The following is a 23,200-nucleotide window of genomic DNA, read 5'->3' on the forward strand; positions in this document are numbered from 1 at the left end:
TCTATTTACCTTATGATAATTATGGGTAGTGCATATACTGCCCGTGTACATGTATTGGGCACAGGAGGAAATGAGATACTGTGTATGCGAGTGTCTGAGTGAGAGGCTGACCAGTCATCAGAGTAGATGCTCTGGAGCAGAAACTGATTTTGACTCCTAGCACCAGGAAAACAAGAGCAGATTAGGAAAATCAACTTCTTGCTAATCAGACCAGGTATGTGGATATATGTATAGAATTTAAATAAATTCTAGAACTGGCTACATTCCTAGAAAGACATGAGAAAAATTCTCAATTTTAGCACCACCCCTTAATAAGATCTACAGAGCAAAGTGGACTATACAATGACACAAAACAGAGCTTCCCCTAATCTCACACTGAACACGAGACTGTCAGCAGTCAGCTTCTTCCCTACTTCTGGAAACAATCATCGCAGCTTAGGAACTGATTCCAGGGGAATATGCACACTGTCTTCTCTGACCTTATTTATAAGAGCGCTGACTGGTTCCTTTCCTGACAGGGCCTCAGCATTATTTTATCTAGACAGAGAAGAATTAGCTTTTAATTATCTTCAAAGATAGAAATTCCAAATTCTTTAGATTTCTTCAAGTTGTATGAAATTGGCTGCCAAGTCATATAAATCTCAGAAATGAAATTTTTCTAAGGTCACTGAAATTTGCCACCAGATATCACTTTACTCTTTTACCAAAAACAAACTTAGTATGTGTAAGGCATAGTCCAGCATGGATAAAAAAAGAGAAATGGTTAAATAAGCCTGTCATCAGATTTGAAGCACTATTTAATTTTTATGTTCTTATGTCTTACACTTGCCTGACTTTTTTTACTCAAGGCTGGTACTCTACCATTTGAGCCACAGTTCCACTTCCAGCCTTTTGCTGGTTAATTAAGAAATAAGTCTCAAAGACTTTTCTGCCTAGGTTGGTATCAAACCAGATCTCAGCTTTCTGAGTAGCTAGAATTACAGGCATGAGACACTGGTGTCCAACTAAGAATAATTTACAAATTATGAATTGTACTTGATAAATTGTCTTCTAAATTTCTGGCATCATATTTCCTACTAGTTTTTTTTTTTCTTCTTTGGGTCCGGTCGTGGGGCCTGAACTCTGGGCCTGGGCACTGTCCCTCAGCTCTTCAGCTCAAGGCTAGCGCTCTACCATTGAGCCACAGCGCAACTTCTGGCTTTTTTCTTTTTGCTTATGTGGTGCTGAGGAATCGAACCCAGGGCCTCAGGCTTGCAAGGCAAGCGCTCTACCACTGAGCCACCTTCAGCCCTTCCTACTAGGTTTTTAAGCATTAAGAAAACAGTTCAAAGGCCTAACAATAAGGCTGTTATTTAAATTCCCATAGAATAAACAATCTTTGCACCCATGACCCAGCTGTTCCAATTATAATTCTCTGCAACAGCCAAACACAAAATTTTATTAGCTATTACAATGTAGTAAACATTCCACTCTCACATAAGGACACAGAAATCATAACAGAAGTTGGACAAACATGTTGCAAGATTTCTGGCTATATCCACATTGCATAATAATTATGGCAGAATAATTCATTTCAAATTCAATATAATTTTCAAATACATTTTGTGGTTCATGCATAAAGATATGTAATCAGCAACAGTTACACAAAGAGCTTGATGAGCTTTAGAGCTTTTGTAGATTATTAAGGTGACAGAGAATTATCACAATGAAATAAGATCTTTGATGCAACTGAAGAAGCCCTTTCATCAGTGCTGAAAAAAATAGATCTACAAATGAATATACACATTATAGCAGTATTAATATCAGCTGGGGCTCTTAAAAGCATTACACAAGCCTTTAGAAAAATACAACTTTTAGCAAGGTAACAAGTACAGGATAGGTTATTTGATTTATGTTATGTTTTAGGTTATCTGATTTATTGCAAATGGACATCAATCAACTCTAGCTCTCATGCAGCTGAAAAGCCATTTGATCTAAAGAAAATCAGGCAGTGCTATCTGTCTGAAATGTGATGGAGACTGGCCAGCAAAACAATATGGGATTTAAACTTACAGCAGAAACATCGCTCCCTGATATATTTATCTGGAGGAAAAAACTGTTGCATCACAGAGACTGTTCCTAGAGTTACTGTAGGAAAAGAGTTCAATGGGACTAAAGTACATTGATGTGGAGCTATGCTCCCACACGTGCAGTGCCGTGCTCTGGGGAGCACCCTGCATGAGCATCCCTCATGAGGGTGAAGGAGAACACGTGGTACTCACCCTGGCATCGTATTCAAGGACAAAGGGAGGAAAGTCGATCTGCTCTGGCGATATTGCAGAAAACAGCTGGTGCAGACTGTCCACATGGTGGATTTTGTCCTTCAGTCCTGAGACAGAAAAGGTGGTAAAGAACCACGTTGAAACCTGGTTAAGACAAGGGAAAAATAACATAAGCCAGTGAAGGTAAAAACAGACACAACTGTAGTTTCCTAGGTCTCTCTTGAGCAGTCAAGTCCGTGACTTGGGACACTGGCATGCGAGAGTGGGGTGGGGTAGAAATGGGAGTGCAAAGGTGGGCTGGGGAGGAAAGGCAATTGTTTATAATCTAAGATGCATATTAAGGCAAAGTTTTCCTATTTAGTATCTACCATAAAAAAACTGAAAAAAATTAAAGATTTGGGAAAGGACAACTGAAATAGTTTGTGAATACTAAAGATTTTCACCTAATTATTAATGCACATTGGGGTTCTGAGCTCAGAGTATTGCACATATTAAGTAAGGATGCTAGTACCTGAAGCTTTAGCTTATAAGTCTCTCCTATTTCCTACCTTAATGGGATGACAGGCATATCTAACCATGCCTGGAGTATTCTTTGAAGTAGGTTCTTTCTAAATTTTTGTCTCGACTGGGCTTGAACCATGAGCCTCCTAACACTGTGTTTCAAGGAATGAGATATACCTGGCTAGAAATACTCCATTTATGGCTTCGACTATACTATAAAAATGTTGGGTTTTACTGAAAGTAAGTTTTATTCTCTTATTTTCCTAATCTAGAAATTTATGGAGAGAGAATACAATGGCTTTTACTAGGTAGGAAAAGCAGGTAATAAAAGACCTAAAAGTGCGCTGGGTTTAGTAACTCAGATGAATGGTTTTTACAATCTCTATATTTCATATACCTTATATTCTTCCAGTTTGGTCCAGTATGCCAGTTGAAGTTGTTTTCAGCAAACCCATTAATCTGAGTTACTAAACCCAGTGCACTTTCTGGTCTTTTTTTTTTTTTTTTTGGGTCCGGTCATGGGGCCTGAACTCTGGGCCTGGGCGCTGTCCCTCAGCTCTTCAGCTCAAGGCTAGCACTCTAACACTTGAGCCACAGCACCACTTCTGGCTTTTTTTTTTTTTGCTTATGTGGTGCTGAGGAAATGAACCCAGGGCCTCGAGCATGCAAGGCAAGCGCTCTACCACTGAGCCACCTTCCCAGCCCCCGCTTTCTGGTCTTTATTACCTGCTTTTCTATTCCTTAGTACCATATACACAGAAAAAGCTGAAGTGGTGCTGTGGCTTCAGTGATAGCCTTGAGCAAAAGCTCAGAGACAGTGCCCAACCCCTGAGTTCAAGCCCCAGGACTGGCAAAAAAACAAAAACAAAAAAACAAAACAAAAGAAAAAAACCCCAAAACAGAGTTTGAGATTTAGATGAGTAAAGTGGGGAAGAAAAAAGACACTAATTGTTGAAGAGAGGCTCTGGAGGAAATAGAAACATTTGGTAGTGAAGAGGAGGAATAAAACGATTAGATTCAAATTCAGCCTTTGCTGCTTAGTCTAATTCCCCTCCCTGTAAAATGGGATAAGTCTTTATTTCAAAAGATAATGCCTAGGAAGAATGAACACAAGGTGAGTACTCATAGAAATATTAGCTAACACTGGTGCCATCATTACCATGGGAACCAAAGCAGAGGTAGAGGGGCTGTCCTTCATTAGGAAGGAACACAGGGCAGGTCACTATAGTTAAGGTTACAGGTGTTGGTCATCAGTGTCTGGTAGCCAGTGGCTGACAAGACTGTCCACAGATGGCAGCATCACACTACCAAGCCCCAGGACCAGAATTCAGGATCAATTGAAAAGGTAAATTCACAATCACAATGATAGCAACAATTACAATGCTGAAGTGCATAATGTTCTGGCAGGTAAGCAGGTTTAAATTCCAGATTTAGTCCCCAAAGAAAAACACGTACCTTTGAGCGAAATGTTGGGTGAACAAAATAAACAGCCTTCAAATTCCTTTTGTACCTAATCAAAACAAATAAATAAGAGGGCCGACTTAAGTCACCCCTAAAACATCAGTGAGAATTGTAGAAATTAGCTCTTACTTGAATATAAATCTATTCTGACAAAATTGTTTTTTCAAAGCACATGTTTATATATGGAATTTTAAGTGAACTGTCAAAATTGAGTCAGAGAATGCTTGATTATTTCAACTATTTTATAGAAGACATTAATTGTTCCCACTGGTTGTGACAAAGCCACCTCAAGGTAGGACAAAGTATGTTTGCACTTAATATGAACGCCACTACTGTCCAATTTGAACTCTAAGTCACTGACTGGCAAGTGTACTGCCACAGAATCAGACTCCTATGCACTTCTCCATCCATACTGCTGAGCATGCCTGAGCATTTTAATAACTGTCGAGGAGTTGGAAAGGATTTCAGACAAATAATAAATTTTTTTGGTGTTGGTCCTGAGGCTTGAACCTCGAGCCTGGGATGCTGTCCTGTAGCTTTTTTGCTTAAGGCTGGCACTTTACTACCTGAACCACAGCTCCACTTCTGGATTTTTTGGTTCACTGGAGATGAGCCATATGGACTTTATGGACCTGGCTGGCTTTGAGCCTCCTGAGCAGATAGGATTACGGTGTGAACCACCGGTTCCTGGCTCAGAATGCCATTTTTATTTAGAAAAGATATGAGTGAGTAATCTAAAGTATCACATATGACCTTGCTGTAGTGGAGTGTCATGTATTTTCCAGTTAAAATACACACTGTTCTACCAAGGGAAATACATTTAATCAAAATAACTTTTATTAAAGACAGTAATCTGTCATGTCTAAATTCTGTATTTACTGTAGTGAGACCTTTCATGATGTACTTTACCTTTCCAAATATCATTCCTCTATTTTTCAAATGTAAATACCATCTTTCCTAACAAACTCATGGGTTACATTAAAATAAGCACTGTTAAAATATCAGAAAATTAGAAGGTAGTTCTTTTTTGTCATTTTACATACGAAGACTAGTAATGATCCCCACCTTTCCCAAGGTATTTAAAGTGAGATGAGTACATATAAATTTATATTAATGCAAAGTAAGCTTGAGTTAAGGAAGGCATCCTGTGAATAAAATATCTAATCTACGCCGAACAAAAACCTGTCAGGTGAAATAGTCTTTTATAGGATATTTAAGAGTTTTGCTGTCGCTTAATATCCCCTCCTCCATAGTTTGGAAAAACAACTAACTTGACATCAACAACATCGTAGAGCTTCTTTAGGAAGTCAGAGTTGAGGTGATTGTACTCGCTGGTCAGTGTGTGAAAATAGACTAAGACGTACTCCTTCACAGCGATGTGGTCCATAACATGGATGAAATACAGGAGAGCCTGTAAGGAAAAAAAGAGGAAGAAGAAGTCTGCTTTACAGAGGCTGACAGAAGGGAGAAAACCCCAATATTAACCTAACCTATGACCCAATCACTGCAGATGGACATATGAAAACGCTGAGTACCAAGACTCTTTCCAAACACATCCAGGAAAAAGAATCTTCCCAGAGTTGAGCAATTCTCACAAAGGTCATGGTAAAATCCATAGTTCTGTTCTAAGTGATAGAAGGGATAAATCAGTCTCCTCAGAAATAACTCTTCCTATATCAGAAAATTCTTCATTGATCATAAACTGAAATGTTGAGTTAGAACCCCTTTGTACAAGTTTATAAAGATAAAAACAAACAAATCCCCAGAGTTGTAGGTTAACTACCAGACTTCCTTTCTCTAGGAAATGCTAAGAAAATCTTTAGAAGCAGCATTTCTAGACTTCTAGTAATTCTTGGGAGTTTCTCCTTGAATTCAATCAAAATTTTTGCAGCTTCTATTCAGATACAGATTCATATCCTAATGTACCAACTATAGAAGGATATTGTGAGTAGTTCTTCATACAGCTTGCTTTAAGAGCTAATTTTGTTAATGCTAATTGGAACAGGTTCTGATGGGTGGCATTCTGGAGTTTAGAAAGACCCCAATTTAATTGACCTAGGTTGGCTAGAGAAATACTCCATTATAAGAACTTTAAGAGAAATATTCAAAGTAAAACAGATAAACAATAAGGCAGGGCTGGTATGAGCCAGTGATTAAGCTGCAGACAATTACAAAGTGGCAGCAAGGAAGGAACTGCTGAAGGGATCACATTAAACAGGCTGTTTTCCAGTTCCTCCTCAGCACGTCCTTGGCATTAACATGGACAAGAGGACAGAGGACAGAGGAGGACACTGTGAGAACAATCTGTTTCTAGTTGCTATCTGGCTTGAACTTACACTGTATCTTATTACTCTACATGAAATGATAATATCACGGTATCAGGAATACCTTGAAAGTACACACCAAGATCAGCACAGGAGATGAGAATGAACATCGATTACTATGAACACAAAACAAGTGACTGCAAATAGAAATTTTCTGATATACAGAACCTTTTCCTGGCTTACCTTGTCCATATCTATCAGTGTTACAGGAATGTTTCTTCCAACAACCACCATCACTGTACGACCACAATTATCCACACCTGCAAAGAGAGAGGACACCGGCTCCCACAAACTGTACTCTAAGGCATAGCTTGTTCTGTGCTCTTTATATACATACACACGCACACATACTTAAAAGGGTGAAAACCAAAAAGTTTCTCAAATTTCATTATTGTATTTCCTCTTTCCTTCTCCCCACCCAGCCCCCATCTCTTATTTTAAGCTTATGAGATTCTGGTCACTGCCCTGACTTGAAGATATACTCTCAATGTGTGTGGTGGTCCCAACTATTCAAGAGGCTGGGGTAGGAGAATCATGGCCTGAGGCTGGACTGTGTGCATAAGTGAGACATCCCATCTGAAAAATAAACGAAATTAAAGAGTCCCGGAGGTAGAGTTCAAGTAGTAGAGCCACCTGCCTAGCAAGTAGAAGCCTTGAGTTCAAACCCAGTATTACAGAAAAAGGTAAGATCTGTTACAAGATTTTAGATCACGGTCAACCTGGGATCTTTTGCATTAGAAAATGCTTTTATTTGTTTTTAGCACTGACCAAGCAGTTCATTTGTCAATTATTTGGAATTCTTAATTTGTTTGTCTACTGTCCAGTTTCACCTCACTGACATGTTATTTATTTAAAAAAATTTTTTTTGGGTCCAGTCGTGGGGCCTGAACTCTGGGCCTGGGTGCTGTCCCTCAGCTCTTCAGCTCAAGGCAAGCGCTCTACCACTGAGCCACCTTCCCAGCCCCAGGTCCTTTTTTAAAAAAAATACTTTTTATTGTTATTATAAAGGCAATGCACAGGGGAGGTTACCATTTTATAAGTCATGTGTTCGTTTCTTTTTGATCTTCTTACAAATAGCGTTTTAAGCTCATCATAACTTTTAATAACATTAGTGACCCAGAAAAATATGAAAATTAACTCAAACATGAAAATTAACAAATATTGTCTGAAAAAGAAATATAATAGAGGAAGCATGGGAGCAGGAGCTTTTGCTGTTCCCATTATATATTTCTGTAAGGACTAAATTCTGTAATTACCAGGCATTAGCATTTTTTTGCCAGTCCTGGGGCTTGAACTCAGGGCCTGGGCACTGTCCCTGAGATTCTTTTGCTGAAGGCTAGCATTCTACCACTTGAGCCACAGCACTACTTCCAGCTTTTTTATGTGGCACTGAGGAATAGAACCCAGGGTATCAAGCATGTTAGGCAAGCACTCTATCACTAAGCCACATTCCTAGCCCAAGTATTAGCATTTTTTGGGAACATTAAAAAGTTCTAAAAGAAAAAGGTCACTAGGAAGAAATGAAATTGGCAATTCAGGACCTTAAACTGAAAATATTTAGGTTAGGACATTCCCCCCCACCTTTTTTTTTTTGGTGCTAGTATTGTGGCTTGAATTGTGTTTTTTGCTCTCCTTTACCTTTTTCTCTCAAGGCTGGCACTCTACCACTTGAGCTACACCTCCACTTCCAGTTTTTTGGTGGTTAATTGGATAAGAGTCTTATAGACTTTCCTGCCTCGGCTGGCTTTGAACCGCGATCCTCAGAACTCAGCCTCCTGAGTGCCTGGCTGGGATGTTAAGATCCTGATGATGGGTAAAAACTATGTATGTCAGCACAGAAACTCTTTGTTCATAAGTGGAATGGAAGAACTCAAAGAAAGAAGTCTCAGAAAGCATGCTGGGTAGGGTGCTGAAAGGTAAGTTCCCACATCTGCAGGCTCACCTGTTTGGTATAAGGCTTTCAGAGAGGCAATATCAGACAGATCCTCAGATCTTGCTTGACATAACCAGCGATTATAACTAGACAAATGAAGAATGCAATCATTATAATGAATTCATGCATACTGCATTTACATATGTAACCCATTGTTCATATCCACAGAAATGATGTCATGTTAAAATGAGAAGCAGTTAAAGAGTCCATAATGTCATGCTGAATCTTCTATTACTGATAAAATAGACATGAGTTACTAAGAAAAGGTGTGTTCATACCACACAACTACAAGACAATCCTTATGATTAAATGCTATAAATGGCTTACATTTCAGGTAAAATACCCCACTTTTATATAAAGGGTACTGAAATCAGAAACAGTGACCACAGGGAATAAACCAGAGGAGAAAAATAAAGAAATACAAAAGACAAAAGAACTGTAAACAGTACAGTAAAAAACAAAAAAAAAACCCTCGTTTCCATATTGTGGAGATCATTTTGATTAGCACCATTTTAGGTGGTAATATGTACATAGCTATTGGGCTATTGTGAACCTCTATAAGGACTATCCCAGGCATATACAAATAAGGGAAACCATGGAGCCTATGTTTCTTTGGGTCTGGCTTACTTCTTTAATATGATTTTTTCCAAGTCTTTCCATTTCCTTAGAAATGGGGCAGTGTCATTCTTTCTGATGGAAGCACAGAACTCTACTGTGTATATATACCACATTTTCTTGATCCATTCATCTCCCGAGCGGCATCTGGGTTGATGCCATATCTTACCTATGGTAAACAATGCTACAATGAACATGGTTGTGCTGACAGCTTTAGTGTGGCCTTATTTGTGATCATTTGGTTAAATGTACAGGAGTGGGATTGCTGGGTCTTAGGGGAGCTCTATATTTAGTCTTTTGAGGAACCTCCATACTGCTTTCCAGAGTGGCTGAACCAGTATTACCTTCCCACCAACAGTGTAGTAGCATTCTCTTTTGGCCACATCCCCACCAGCATCTGTGATTGCTAGCTTTCTTTTGTTTTTGTTTTTTTGGGGGATCTGGTCGTGGGGTCTGAACTCTGGGCCTGGGCGCTGTCCCTCAGCTCTTCAGCTCAAGGATAGCGCTCTACCACTTGAGCCACAGCGCCACTTCTGGCTTTTTTTTTTTCTGCTTATGTGGTGCTGAGGAATCGAACCCAGGACCTCATGCATGCAAGACAAGTGCTCTACCACTGAGCTACCTTCCCAGCCCCCGATTGCTAGCTTTCTTGAAAATGGCCATTCTAACTGGGGTGAAGTGGAATCTCAATGTAGTTTCAATTTGCGTATTTTTTATGGCCAGAGATGTTGACTATCTCTTCATGTGTTTATTAGCTAGTCTTATTTCCTTTTCAGAGAAGTATCTTCTGAATTCTTTGGGCCACTTATTAATGGGGAGGTTGTTTCTTTGAGGATTTGTTTTTGGGGGGTTTAATTTTTTGAGCTCTAACTATATTTTTGAAATGAGGCCTTTGTCTGTTGTATAGCTAGTGAAGATCTTCTCCCAATTTACTATAGATCTTGCTAGCTTTATGTCCTTTGCTATGCAGAAGCTCTGCACTATACTGCAATCCCATTTACCTTGCTTTCCTTTGATTTGTTGTGTCTTTGGATTTTGGTACCTTTGTCTTATATCTGACTTAGGGAAGTGAAGGGGAATCACAGAAATGGTGGGACAAAGGGTGAACCAATGCAACAGTAACACTCACTAGACACTATGTTGGAAATGAACTTTTACAACTTGGGGGGGGAAGGGAGTCAGGGGAAGGGAAAGCAGGACAAAACAAGAAAGCGGGTAACATTGCTCGAAAAGAATTGTACTTATTACCTGACTTATGTAAAACTGCAACCCTTCTGTACATCACCTTTACAATAAAATTAAATAAAATGTCTAAAACAAGGGCCTCATATTGAAAATATACTTAGAACTAAAAAAATTAAACCCCTCAAAAACAAATCTTCAAAGAAGCAACCAATTAATAAATGGCCTAAAGACTTAAAAGAGAGACTTTCTAGAAGAACATATAAGAATGGCCAATAGACACGTGAAGAGATATCCAACATCTCTGGCCATACAAGAAATGCAAATGGAAACTACATTGAGATTCCACCTCACCCCAGTCAGAATGGCCATTATAAAAAAACTAACTATCACAGATACCGGTGGGGATGTGGCCAAAAGAGAACGCTAACTACACTGTTGGTGGGAATATAAATTGTTCAGCCACTCTGGAAAGTAGTATGGAGGTTCCTCAAAAGACTAAACATAGAACTCCCCGAAGATCCAGCAATCCCACTCCTGGGCATTTAACCAAATGATCACAACCAAGGCCATACTAAAGCTGCCAGCACAGCCACAGCCATGCTCATTGCAGCATTGTTTACCATAGGTAAGATATAGCATCAACCCAGATGTCACTCAATAGATGAATGGATTAATATCACACAGACACACACACACACAGACACACACACACACACACACACACACACACACGGAATTCTATGCTTCCATCAGAGAGAATACACTGCCCCATTTGTAAGGAAATGGAAAGACTTGGAAAAAAATTTCACTAAGTGAAGTGAGCCAGATTCAAAGAAACATAAGTTTCATGGTTTCCCTCATTTGTAGTAATTAGAATGTGCCTATAAAACTATAAGTAAATCCAATGGAAAGAAAAAATTACACTTGGACACGATTAATTAAAGAGCACCCTAATGGGCTGGGAAGATGGCTCAAGGGTAGAGTGCTTGCCTTGCATGCATGAGGCTCTGGGTTCAATTCCTCAGCACCACATAAGCAGAAAAAAAAAAGCTGGAAGTGGTTTTATGGCTCAAGTGGTAGCGCGCTAGCCTGGAGCTGAAGAGCTGAGGGACAACGCCCAGGCCCAGGGTTCAGGCCCCACGACCGGACCCCCCCCAAAAAAAAAAGAGCACTCTAAACATTCACATAGTGAGAACAAAGGAGGATATTCTTAGGAGAGGATCATAGTGACTCAATAGCTATGCTCATATGATCATAAAAAATGATACTTATTGAAATGAACTCTACGAAATGGAAACGAGTTGTTTTTTTTTTTTTACTTTTTGTGGTTCTTTTTTTCCTTCCTTTTCTGTTTTTTCCTTGTCGCTGTTTTTTATTTCTGTACTTTTTGTCTTGAATATGCTGGTCTGATTTTGGGAGGGGAAAGGAGAGGTTCAGAAATGGTAGGACAAATAGTAAACTAATTCAGCAATGGTACTCACTAGACACTGTTGGAAATGAACTATATGACTTGCAGCGGAATGGGGTCGGGAAGGAAAAAACTGGGATAGAATGAGGGAGGGGTGACACTGTTTAAAAAAGAAATGTACTCAATACCTGACTTATGTAACTGTAACCCCTTTGTATATCACCTTCACAATACAAAAAAAACTACTGGAACAACTGTCAACTAAAAAAGCAAAAACAACAATCAATAACCACCCCAAAACACTTTTAAATACTATTATTCTGCCAGATGCTGGTGAGATTTATTTTCTCATTTAATTTTTGTGTGTGAGTGTGTGCCACTCCTAGGGCTTGAACTCAAGTGCCTGGATGCTGTCTTCATGCTTCTTTTGCTCTAGCATTCCACCACTTGAGCTCCACTTTCAGCTTTTTCTGAGTAGTTTATTGACAGTAAGTCTCAGGGACTTTTCTGTCCAGGCTGGCTTCAATCTGTGACCTCAGGTCTCAGACTCCCGAGTAGCTAGGATTATGAGTGTGAGCTATTAGTGCCCAGTTTATTTTTATTTTTGACAAAAATTATATATGCTTACAGAATCCATGATAACACACACATACACACACACACCCCTGTGGAATGGCTAAAGCAAGCTAATTTAGCACATCAACTCCTTCACACATGGGCCATTCTTTCCTGTGGTTAACAACATGTAATCTTTGATCAACATCTTTCCCCAGCCCCACTTCCCATCAGGCCTATGAAAACTACCACTGAATTCTCTGCTTTCATTCTTCTGTTGTTGTTGAATCTTTTCTATTCAAAGTTGGTTGAATCTGAAAATGTAGAACTCACAGATATGAAGGACTCCTTGTTAAGAGGAACTGGGTAAATTACTATTAATTTCTAAAATATTAATTTCTCACAAGAATTTAATGCTCTCATCATAGCTGGTACCCCAATGTTTGTGGGTATCCATATAAGGGGGGAATAAAGAGGGAAGGAAAAACTTGACTATTATTAGGAGTGCTAAGGGGATCTGAAATTAAGAAGCTGGAGAAGTACTGGCAGCCCATGTGCTGTGAGGTAATATGTGGGTTACAATGGACACAGGGATCATTCATGAGAGGGAGCCTGGTCACTGTACTTCAGGAAAAATGCCTGACAGATGACTGTCACACGTGTTCAAGTTTAGAAACTACTTAAAATTAGCATTTGTGACTTCATCCTGTGGAAAGCTATTCATTCATGCCCTCTAGTGGTAACGTGGATTTTTTTTAATCGAATAGGAATAAAACAAAAGACCTAGCACTGAGGATATACAAAATTTAATTCTGTATAAGAGACCCCAGACATTAACTAATCCAACGTCCATCTTATGAGTGGATACCAACCACACAAGCAGTATGATAAATGCCAGAGATGCTTTTTTAAGTGCAGGGTGTGTAAAAGCACGCAGGAGGAGGCTCTGTTCCAGATGTAACGTAAGCTTCCAGAGGCAATCACTCCTTAGCTGACACCCAAGGTGTGGGTAAGACCGAAGGATGCAAGCCTTCCAAACAGAAGGAGCAGGAGATAACAAAGCTTAAAAGTGAAGGAGCCATGGCTTACTCAGTTTTGAAGAAAGCAGCAGAGACCAATTGATGAGCTTGACAGGTACCAGATGCAATGCTAAACTCATTACAAAGTCTTATTTAACACAGCTCTGTAAGAGGTCAGCCCTTTACAGGTCATTATTATTAGATGATAGATATTACTATTTTTAAGAAAGTATTTAGAAAAGCACACACCTTCCCTAAGACTATAAATCTTAGGAAAAGGATAACCAGGGGTAGAAAATCTGCAGCTATGTTTCTAAAAAGGTTTCTTCAAAATCGCTTTAGAAACACTTGAAAAAAAATAGAATGAATCAGATGCTTGTAAGGTCCTTGGGATTAGATGAAGAGAAATACCTCTTTTAATCTGAACAAAACTTTAATAGCGTTAACCATATAGTGGAGCACTGCTGCTGTGACTGCCCTTTCCTTTCCCTTGTTTCTGTGGTTAGCAGATACCCTCACCTGGAGGCAGAAGAGCCACAGTCAATGGGGCAATGACTCTGGACTCTCATTGTATTCACACTGACTTCACCACACAGCAATCACTCAGCTTTCAGCCCTGCAGCACCTTCCTCGCTGGCTGTCATGGGGGATGCACAAGCACACAGATGCTTTGGCAGGTGTCAGCACATCCTGCCCACACCCCTGCTTACTTCCGCTGGTGCTGCTTCTGCAGGGCTGCTTCCGACAACTGTCCCTGGAGTGTCAGCTTCCTCTGCTTATCAATATCTCCTTCCATCCGAGCAAAAGCATGGGAGCCAATGAATGACAGGTCCACTCCCAAGCCTTCATCCTCCTCTTCTTGGCTATCTGTAACAAAATATTACTATCAACAGAGCACTGGACAGTGAACGAGGTAGACTGTGAGTAATGCAGTGGGAATGACAGCAAGGTGACTCAGAAAACTGGGACTGAAGTCATAATGTTCCCACGAATAAGACTGAAGCAAGACCTAGGCATTTAAAGAACTGAAAGAATGAAACAAAGTGCCTGTCCTTGTGTGACTCAAGTTTTAGATAGGTAGGATTTAGATGGCCTAGGTGTACCTCAGGGAGTGAGATCATCCATAAAAAGGCAGAAGTAGGTCTTCAAGACAGCTCATACCAAAGCAACCAGCAAAAGCATAAAGAGCAAATGCCTGGGACCACGTACATAGCACTGTTACAGGGGGGGCACTTGACTAGAGCATAAACTCTGGCCCTTTTGTCAGGTAACACCCTAAGGAAGGTGATGGATAGAAATAGTTCAGTTTCAAGGTCTGGGACAGTGGTTCAAGTTATAGAGGTCCTGCCTGGATATAGCACAGGAGCCTGAGTTCAAACCTCAGTACCACATATACACAAAGAGAAAACAAATTTCAATAGTACTTTACCATTCTGGTTTTCGATCCTGATCATACCAACATAATCATTTTTATAAAGCTTAATACATTATGACATGTAACTGAAATCAAACCTCTTTGAGAAGGAGTCACTGTGGCTGGTCTACCTACTCTACAGAGATGCCATGTCAAATTGGTTTTATGTTCCCTCCTTCTTACTCTTGCTACTTCCTTTTATGGAGAAAGCATTGTGTGGAAGTGGGTGATAGGAATGAGGCTTTTCTTGTAACTGATATTATTGCAAAGATTTACCCTGCTGGAGGATCCCCCAAGTGTATAACTTGTCTCGCCAAGCTTAGCACACTGAACATGTCATGATCTGAGAACATCTGTATTTCCTGCCACTTAACTTGACCTAAGCAAGAAGTGGTCACAGTAATCTTGCAGATGCTGTCCTAGCACTCATGTATGTGAGGCATATCTCCCCAGAAGGATTTATAACGTAATACACAGGTACATGTGAGGACTGGCACAAGCCTCAGACAGGTTCTTATATACTACTTTAACCTGTGTGATCAAAGCCTAAAGGAAATGAATGGTTGAAGTATTGCTGTGTGGCTCTTAGAGGATGCTGTGAAAGCTGTATAAAATTTCAGATGATAATGTGCCTGGCTACTATCTCAACACGAAACTGTCACTTCCTTATTAGGCCTAAAAAGTCATCAGGCCCCTCTCTGAGTCTCTGCTGCCTTAACATAAACTTGACATAATACCTGTCTACCTATCTATAGATAATTGCTTCAATTTGAAGAACAAAATTCTAGTCATGCTAGCAGAGAGCTTGCTACTTCTCTAATGGATGGTATTCCTTCCATCAGTACCTCAGCTTTCCTGCCAGGAAAATGAAGGAAGGTGGAATTGCAGAACTCACCCTCAGGGGCACCAGGTTTCTCACTTATTCTAATCTGCCGTTCTGGGACCACCGGCTCTCCTTCAGCATTTCCAATATCTGCAGGTAGGAAGGGCAATGTCCGAGTCTCCTCCTTCAATGACCTTGGGAAGTACAGAGGTAGCAGCTTTTGGTAAGTAGCCTGTGTCAGAAAAGCAAGGTACTCCGTGAAAAATAACGAAGTACTTGAGGCAGCCTAGGCAGTGCTCTGAGTGCTGTCCTACTATGAAGACAATCTCCATCAAGAGGAAAAACCTAACAGCTTCAGGGGTCCTCAGCCTGCTCTCTGAGTCCTCTGATCCCTTCCAGGTCTGTTAGCAAGTCAAGTTAAACAGAATGTTCATCTTACCCACCTCACCACATGTGGATGCCACAGTACTATGTAATGTTATTACAGATGTGATGCCACCTGCACTTTCAGCTCATGCCTATCATCCTAGCTACTCAGGAGGCTGAGATCTGAGGATGGCAGTTCAAAGCCAGCCCAGGTAGGAAAGTCCATGAGATGCTTATCTCCAATTAACTACCAAAAAGCCGGAAGTACAAGTGTGGCTCAAATGGTGAGTGTAAGCCTTGAGTGAAAAAGCTAAGGGATAGCACTCAGACCCTGAATTCAAATCCCTAGCCACAGACACACAAAAAGGACAGCACAGATGCTAATTCCTTAAGTTCAACGTGCCAGCTTTCGTTTGACCCAGGTTTAATTCTGAGAGTTTTCTTTTTTTTTCTTTAGTATTTTAAAGTATTTGTACAGGACTGCTATTTTGTAAATTTTATGATTAAAAAAAAAAGAAAAAGAATAAAGTGCATTCGTACACAATTTCCTAGGGGTTGTTTAACTGCATTCATCTCAAACTCCAAAGGACAAATGGGTTTTTCCCTAGCTCGCTTCTCCCACTTGCAGCATTTTCCTTTGCATCATACTAAGGATTTAACCACTACTCAACACTACTCATAGCATATAGCATATCCCAAACTACACTAAAAAGCCTCAATTAGAAAAGAGAAAAAGAAGGACAAGGAAACCATCAAGAAATCATCCTCCAATATCTGTATTGCATTGCACCATGACTAGATCCTTTTCTCCACAGATAAGATATAGGAACTCTACAGTCTTGCTTTCCAAATCAGACATAATTAACCCTTCAAAAGCATAGAACTCAGTGGTTGTTAATATATTTGCAAAGGTATACAATCACCATCACTCTCCAACTCCAGAACACTTCATCAACCCAAACCCATGAGCAGTCACTCCCTATTATTCCCTCCCAGCCTCTGGGAGATACTAAATAACTTGTCTGTCTCTACATTTGCCTGTCTGGGGGCATTTCATTAACCATCGAATGTATGTGTCACCTTTTGTGTCTGTCTTCTCTCACGTAGCATAACACTGTCCAGACTTACCTTGTTGAGGCAGCAGGTGTCAGTACTCCTTACTTTTATTAACATTATTTTATTACAGGTCTATACTACATTTTAGCAATTAAAATTTGAGTTGTTTCTATCTTTTGGCTATTACAAATAATGCTGCTATAAATACTCAGCTAAAGATTTGTGTGTGAACATGATTCCCTGCTGTATACATCCAAGTTCATCAGCAGTGGCCAATAACTATGGTTTTCAGGAATCAGAATACTGTTTTCTGAAGGTGATGTGATGTCTAATTGTGATTTGTTTTTATCAAGGTTAATATTGTGAAGCATCTTTACTCTGCTTATTGGCTGGTTATGTGCATATCTACTGTGAAGAACTGTGTACTAACCATTTTTCCTTTACTTTCTGTATTTATGACATTTGACATAAGGGGAAGAAGTTGGCTTGACAAGATTGGCTAATTCCTAAAGACAGAAAACAATTTACTTGTGGTACATCTTAGCCATGCAAACTAACCAATCCTATTTCTGCTTTTCCCTTTCCTGGTTTACCAAAGCACTCTTGAGGTTGAGCCATTGGTCAAAGGATTATGAAACCATGAAATACTATCAGATGAGTTAGAGTACTCTAAAACTAAGTAAGACTTACAAAGGGAAAAAGAACAACCTGGTATGCCAAAAGTGCTATAGATTCAAATGAAACCTACTAAGCCTGACTGGGTACAATGAAACCAAACCCAGAAACTTTAGGACTATGAGTCCTAGTCTTGGCCAGGCTGTCTCCTATTTCCAGGTCAAGTAGACAGCAAAGCTTCACCAATACAGTGGGTTCCCCCTAAATTATGCATTGCAGCCACACTGCAGGCAGCCAGCTGCACTCAGTAAGATGCTACCAGTGACAGCAGCTAGGCAGTTAAGTTCCAACAAAACTGTTCTTCCCTTGTTTTCAGTTTGTAGTTTAACTTTGCTTTCAGTGAATGAATGCTAAGTCCCACTGCCAAACATAAGTAGATAATTAGTCTTTGCAAGATATTCACTAAGTAGACAATGACAAGACAAAGGTCAATACAGTAAAAAACAGAAAATAAAAAGTACAAAATAATTATCACCATACCTCTTCAAGATCAGAGACAGCAAATACTACTTTTTCAATGGTTTCCCCATGAATCTCTAGGAATCTCCTCACAGTACCTAAGGAAGAGAATGGAAAGATTGTTTAGTAACAAATGACTATGAAATAAAGCAAATGCTTCAAAGTTTTCTTTTTGGAACAGATTGTTCATTTCCTTCAGGTATGTGCTCAGTAATTCCTTATCAGAGAGGCCAGCCAAGATCACCCTTTGGAAAATCATCTTGGCTCTGCTTTCCTCCAGAGCAAGTGTAATAGCAATTGCATGGAATGCTTTGCTTACCAGTACAGTTCTGCATTTGGGCCTCATCCAGCTTGAAAGCCCACGCAGCGGGAGCCTGAGTGTACTGAGAACTTCTAGCACATGTGGCAAGCAGTGTCTTCCTCTCACTCCTGCAAACCCCCTGACTCCCCAACAACAAATTCTTTTTTCTTTGTTGGCTTCCCCTCCACATATACCAACATCATATATAGTGAAAGCAGAGGTTATACCATGGGGGAGGGACATACAAGGCAACAAAGACATAATCTTATAAATATGCTAGAAACAATCCCTGTCCTTGTCTTTTAAAATGCCCTCCAGAGTCTGTCAGTAATGACATTTACTTTCTTAATATGTATTATTATTATTTCTGTCGGTGAGGGCCTTGAACTCTGGGCGTGGGTCCTGTCCCTCAGCTCTTCAGCTCAAGGCTAGCGCTCTACCACTTGAGCCACAGCGCCATTTCTGGTTTTCTGGTGGTTTACTGGAGATAAGAGTTTCATGGACTTTCCTGCTAGGGCTGGCTTTGAATCCTGATCCTCAGATCTCAGCCTCCTGATTAGCTAGGATAACATGCGTGAGCCACCGGTGCCCGGCATTATTATTCTTAAGCTACTATTTGGTTTTGATTCAGTTTTAATTCAAATGCTGACGCCTCCCACATCTTTAAGATAGTGTTTTCTAAACAAAAAATCTGAATTACCTATTGGATATATACAATCGGACATGTACAACCAGACATGTCCAGATCACCCCCACCCCACCCTGTGTCTAAATCCGACTCCATCAAGCCCAAATCCTGACCTTTCTCTTCTGCTAGGCATCCTTCCCTGTAGAACACCAATGTCCACTCAGACACCCAAGCCAGAATCCTGTGTTTGCTCTGACACGTCCCTTCCCTTCTTTCACTCCAACATCTTCCAATGGTTCCCATGACACTTTAATTCTATTGCTCACAAACTTGCTTAATTGCTCTCACATTCTCAATGCTCACACAGATTTTCCCACTAAGTGCTTAACTGCCCTGTGTTCTAGTTCCAAGTCTACATATGCCTATTGCCTAGGTTATCTCATATTACGTTCTTATTGAGTACTGTGTGCTGGCTTTGTTATGCCTGCAGATTAAGATTCAAATGTCAACCTGAGGAAGTAAATCGAGATCTCTAAAACCTGTCAATTCAACTTTCCTCTAGAGTGCAAAGGCCATTTAACCAATGAATCTTCTTTGGTTGCAACTATTTATCAAGCAACTCCCCAAATATCAAAGACTTGATTTTTAATCAGCACCTCCAATGCAACTTACGAAGAGCTATGTGTGTTGCATCCTCTAAAGGATAACCCCGTTTTGCGGAATTGATGACACAGAATCCAATTGAAGACATCGACTGTTCTCTGCAATTGAAAAATAAAGAAGTTGCAAGACAAGACACATGTAATATATAACTAGTTTCAAAATACAAATCAACTTCTTCTCTACCTTTTCATTGTATTTACTATAAGTTAACCCAAATGCACTATTTGATAATTATATTAATATAATATTTCTTTTTTTCTGTGCTATTACTGCTATTTGAACCAGGGCCTAGGCACTGTCTCTTAGATTTTTCCCTCAAGGTAGAGCTGGTGCTCTTCCTTTGAGCCACATCACTTTTGGCTTTTGCCAGCTAATTGGAGATTAAGAGTCTCTAAGATCTGTCTGTCTGGGCTCAGCTTTGAACCTTGATTCTCAGAACTATGCCTTCTAAGTAGCTAGGATTACAGACTTGAGCAACTGGTGCCTGGCTTAATATATACTTTAATCACTCTTTGGGGGATATATAAGACTTAGTAACAGGAAAAAATTACATTCTCAAATCAACCATATTTGTACATTTATCCCACCGAATTTGAAAAGATTACTAACTCTATCCTCTAGATCCTAATTATCTAAGCCTCTCAAAGTCTGACAGCCAGGACCCTTTTACAACGTATGGCGCACAGGGTGCAGGGGTGAATGAACATCCATACTTGGCCAGCTGCAGTGCGTTTCGGTAGCAGCTGTGCAGGGAGCTCTCAGCTGCAGTGCGATAGCGGCTCTTGTACTTAGGGCCCACTGTGTGAATGATGAACCGGGCTGCTAGATTAAATCCTTTGGTCAATTTTGCTTCACCTGTTCGGCAACCTAGGCCAATGGAAACGTAGGTAAATTTGGAAGTGTTAGAAAAACAACAACAATAAAAACCAAAGCACTAAAAAAGAGTGTTAAGAATTGAGACACTTTCAGTTAAGCATTCATCTCTGCTTCTTCTGTCATCAAAATGGTGAAGCACTGGAATACAGATAGGAAGCAGAGAAGCAGTCAGTGTACTAGGCATAATGGTCTTAGCAGAGCAGAGACTAACTGCTTGTAGGAACTGAGTAACTAAGACAAAGCACCTGTACTGTGGCAGTGCCTGACTGAAAACAGACTGTTTCACTTCCAATCATGTGGTCTCATCACCTTGTGTAAGCTCAGACTCACCACACTGTAATTTCTGTGTGTGTATGTGTACTTGAACTCAGGGCCTTTTGAATTTTAGTCTTCTCATTCAAGGCTGGCTCTCCACTACTTAAGCTATACCTCCACTTCCAGCTTTTTGCTTGTTAACTAGAGATAGGAATCTCATAAACTTTCCTGCCTGGGCTGGCTTCAACTGTAATCTTCAGGGCTTAGCTTCCTGAGGGTGAGGATTACCGGTGTCAGTCACCGCTGCCCTTGTGACTTTCTACAAGGTAATACAAAAGTAAGTACTTCAAGAGATTAAATGAACGAATAGAATAGACACCCTGGCACACACACACCAGCCATTACTGTTGTGGCTACTCCTGAAGAGCACGAGCAAGGTCCTAACTTCTACAGGTTATGCTGTGAAGTGGGACTGGGTTACAAATTTGAATAAAATCAGTCAAATCCATGACAATCCCTCTTAGCCAGCACAACAAAATATGAGTTTCTCTGCCACCATGGTAAGATGGAGGAAGATCGTTTTCTCATGACACTGAAATCCAGTATTTCTGGACTCCAGAATCCCAGAAACAGTTGCAAAGAGGAGACTTAGTTTAGTGTCATACCTGGCAGTAAATGGTTAGTCCCTTGCCCTATCCGTGTTTCTAACAAGGGCACTCAATCATATACCCCTTGGCCCTGGGATTCCTTCCTGGAGAATTAAAAGGCCAAAGGACCTACAGGTTCTGACAACAGAAGGAAGTACCACAATTAAACCACAGGTTACTGGCTTCAAGACCTACCAGGCAACAACCTTTGCTTATATACAATCAAAATTTGTACAACAAAATTCAACCTCTTAAGGTAGTAATTAGAGGTGGTAATTAGAATTGCTTGAGGTCCTGAGAATGGAACCTCATGAAGGAGGTTAGAACTTCCAACAAGAGCATCCAGAGTAGCTGCTTCTTCCCTCTCAAATAGTGTGATATAGGCAGCTGGCAGCCTCAATCCAGAAGAGGCCTCAGTAGAATCTGACCTGCTGGCACCCTTATCTCACTCCAGCCTCCAGAACTGTGAGAAACAATGCTCTGTTGTTTACAGGCACCCATCTATTGTATGTTGTTACTGCAATATGAATGTGATTCATACATTCACACACACAAAACATACATTCACACACACTAACTTTCAGGTAGTGTCTCAGTTCCTTCCTATCAAATAGCCCAACATTAATTACTGTATTATCAGGAAGTGCGGAAAGCATGCGAATGAGTGCTGGAGAAACAAACAACGCAAAGTGGGAAACTTAAAAACCACAAATCGTGACAAGATAAAACCACATTCTCACAGAGAAAGAAAAGCCATAGTATTCTGAATCAAATATATACATACGCATATGCATATGTATACACAAATAACATATACATGAATACTCAGAAACAAAAACTGGTATTCATATAACTTCTATAGTCAGTTGCAAACCAGGATAAAATGTGATAGTAAACTGGGCCCCAGTAACAATATCAAATGGCTGCTAGGTAGGCAACAAAAGAAATGATTAATACCAACAAGGGCAAACAAGATTATTAATCAACAGTATGCTTTCTTTCTCCATATCCAAAATATCATTCCCAGAAGCATATACTGGCAAATATAAAAAGCAACAATACAAATTGAGAACATATTTGCCTTTGCAATACACTTTAATTTTAACAGTAAGTTTACTTTCATTTCAGTAGTGTATATGCAGGAGGTACTGAGAAATTCTCTATCAATATCAAATCCTGATCAGTCCAGGGGACAGCTGTTTTATGACTTATAAGAGAAAGAAAATAACCTCAGGAGAATGCTACTGAATAATGACTATCATTTTGAAACTGCAATCTGATGGAGTTTCACTAGTGGCAGAATCTAAGGAAGCAGCTTTTAACATATCTTTCAAATCTTTTTGTCTTCAGCTTCAACAAAAGAACATCAGTGCATACAACGCATAATTTTCTTACTGAACCACAAAACAGCCTTTTCATAAAAATGTTTCCTAACCACTGACATGTGTAGAAAAAGCCACCCACCTTTAAGTTTCTGCAAGTCTTCCTTCAAATCTGGCCCTGCAAGCATAAAGATGCTTTCTGACACGGGATTCTTGTCTGTGAGGCTCTCATTGCTGGTGTTCACAATGGCCGTACAGTTCAGTAGTGCCACATCTCCTTTCCTGAAAAGCAATATATAAATAAAGAGCAGGAATGGGAAAGAAGAGGGAGAGGAGAGACCTAGTTTGGATTTTTTTTCAGAACATTCTATCTTTGACCTTCTACACTCTTTTTGCTAGTTCACAAGTTAAACAACAGTATAAAAGAAATTCCTGACTCAAAAAAATTTTCTG

The 23,200-nt window shown here is 40.0% G+C and overlaps 1 protein-coding gene across 3 annotated transcripts in view; it reads right to left on the reverse strand.

Moving 5' to 3' along the window:
• Nucleotides 1–23,200, reverse strand: part of Gdap2 (ganglioside induced differentiation associated protein 2) — a 36,796-nt gene that overhangs the window by 1,969 nt on the left and 11,627 nt on the right. For all 3 annotated transcript variants that reach the window (XM_013024689.1, XM_013024688.1, XM_013024690.1), the window contains 11 exons: nucleotides 22,890–23,029; nucleotides 20,361–20,514; nucleotides 19,657–19,745; nucleotides 18,077–18,153; nucleotides 15,572–15,731; nucleotides 13,973–14,129; nucleotides 8,490–8,566; nucleotides 6,731–6,807; nucleotides 5,495–5,634; nucleotides 4,218–4,272; nucleotides 2,262–2,405 (listed from right to left, as the gene is read on the reverse strand). In XM_013024689.1, coding sequence (XP_012880143.1) covers nucleotides 2,262–2,405; nucleotides 4,218–4,272; nucleotides 5,495–5,634; nucleotides 6,731–6,807; nucleotides 8,490–8,566; nucleotides 13,973–14,129; nucleotides 15,572–15,731; nucleotides 18,077–18,153; nucleotides 19,657–19,745; nucleotides 20,361–20,514; nucleotides 22,890–23,029 — 1,270 coding nt within the window. The remainder of the gene's footprint in view (nucleotides 1–2,261; nucleotides 2,406–4,217; nucleotides 4,273–5,494; nucleotides 5,635–6,730; nucleotides 6,808–8,489; nucleotides 8,567–13,972; nucleotides 14,130–15,571; nucleotides 15,732–18,076; nucleotides 18,154–19,656; nucleotides 19,746–20,360; nucleotides 20,515–22,889; nucleotides 23,030–23,200) is intronic.

The sequence above is a fragment of the Dipodomys ordii genome, unplaced genomic scaffold (genome assembly GCF_000151885.1).
Source record: "Dipodomys ordii isolate 6190 unplaced genomic scaffold, Dord_2.0 Scaffold78, whole genome shotgun sequence".
Taxonomy (NCBI): domain Eukaryota; kingdom Metazoa; phylum Chordata; class Mammalia; order Rodentia; family Heteromyidae; genus Dipodomys; species Dipodomys ordii.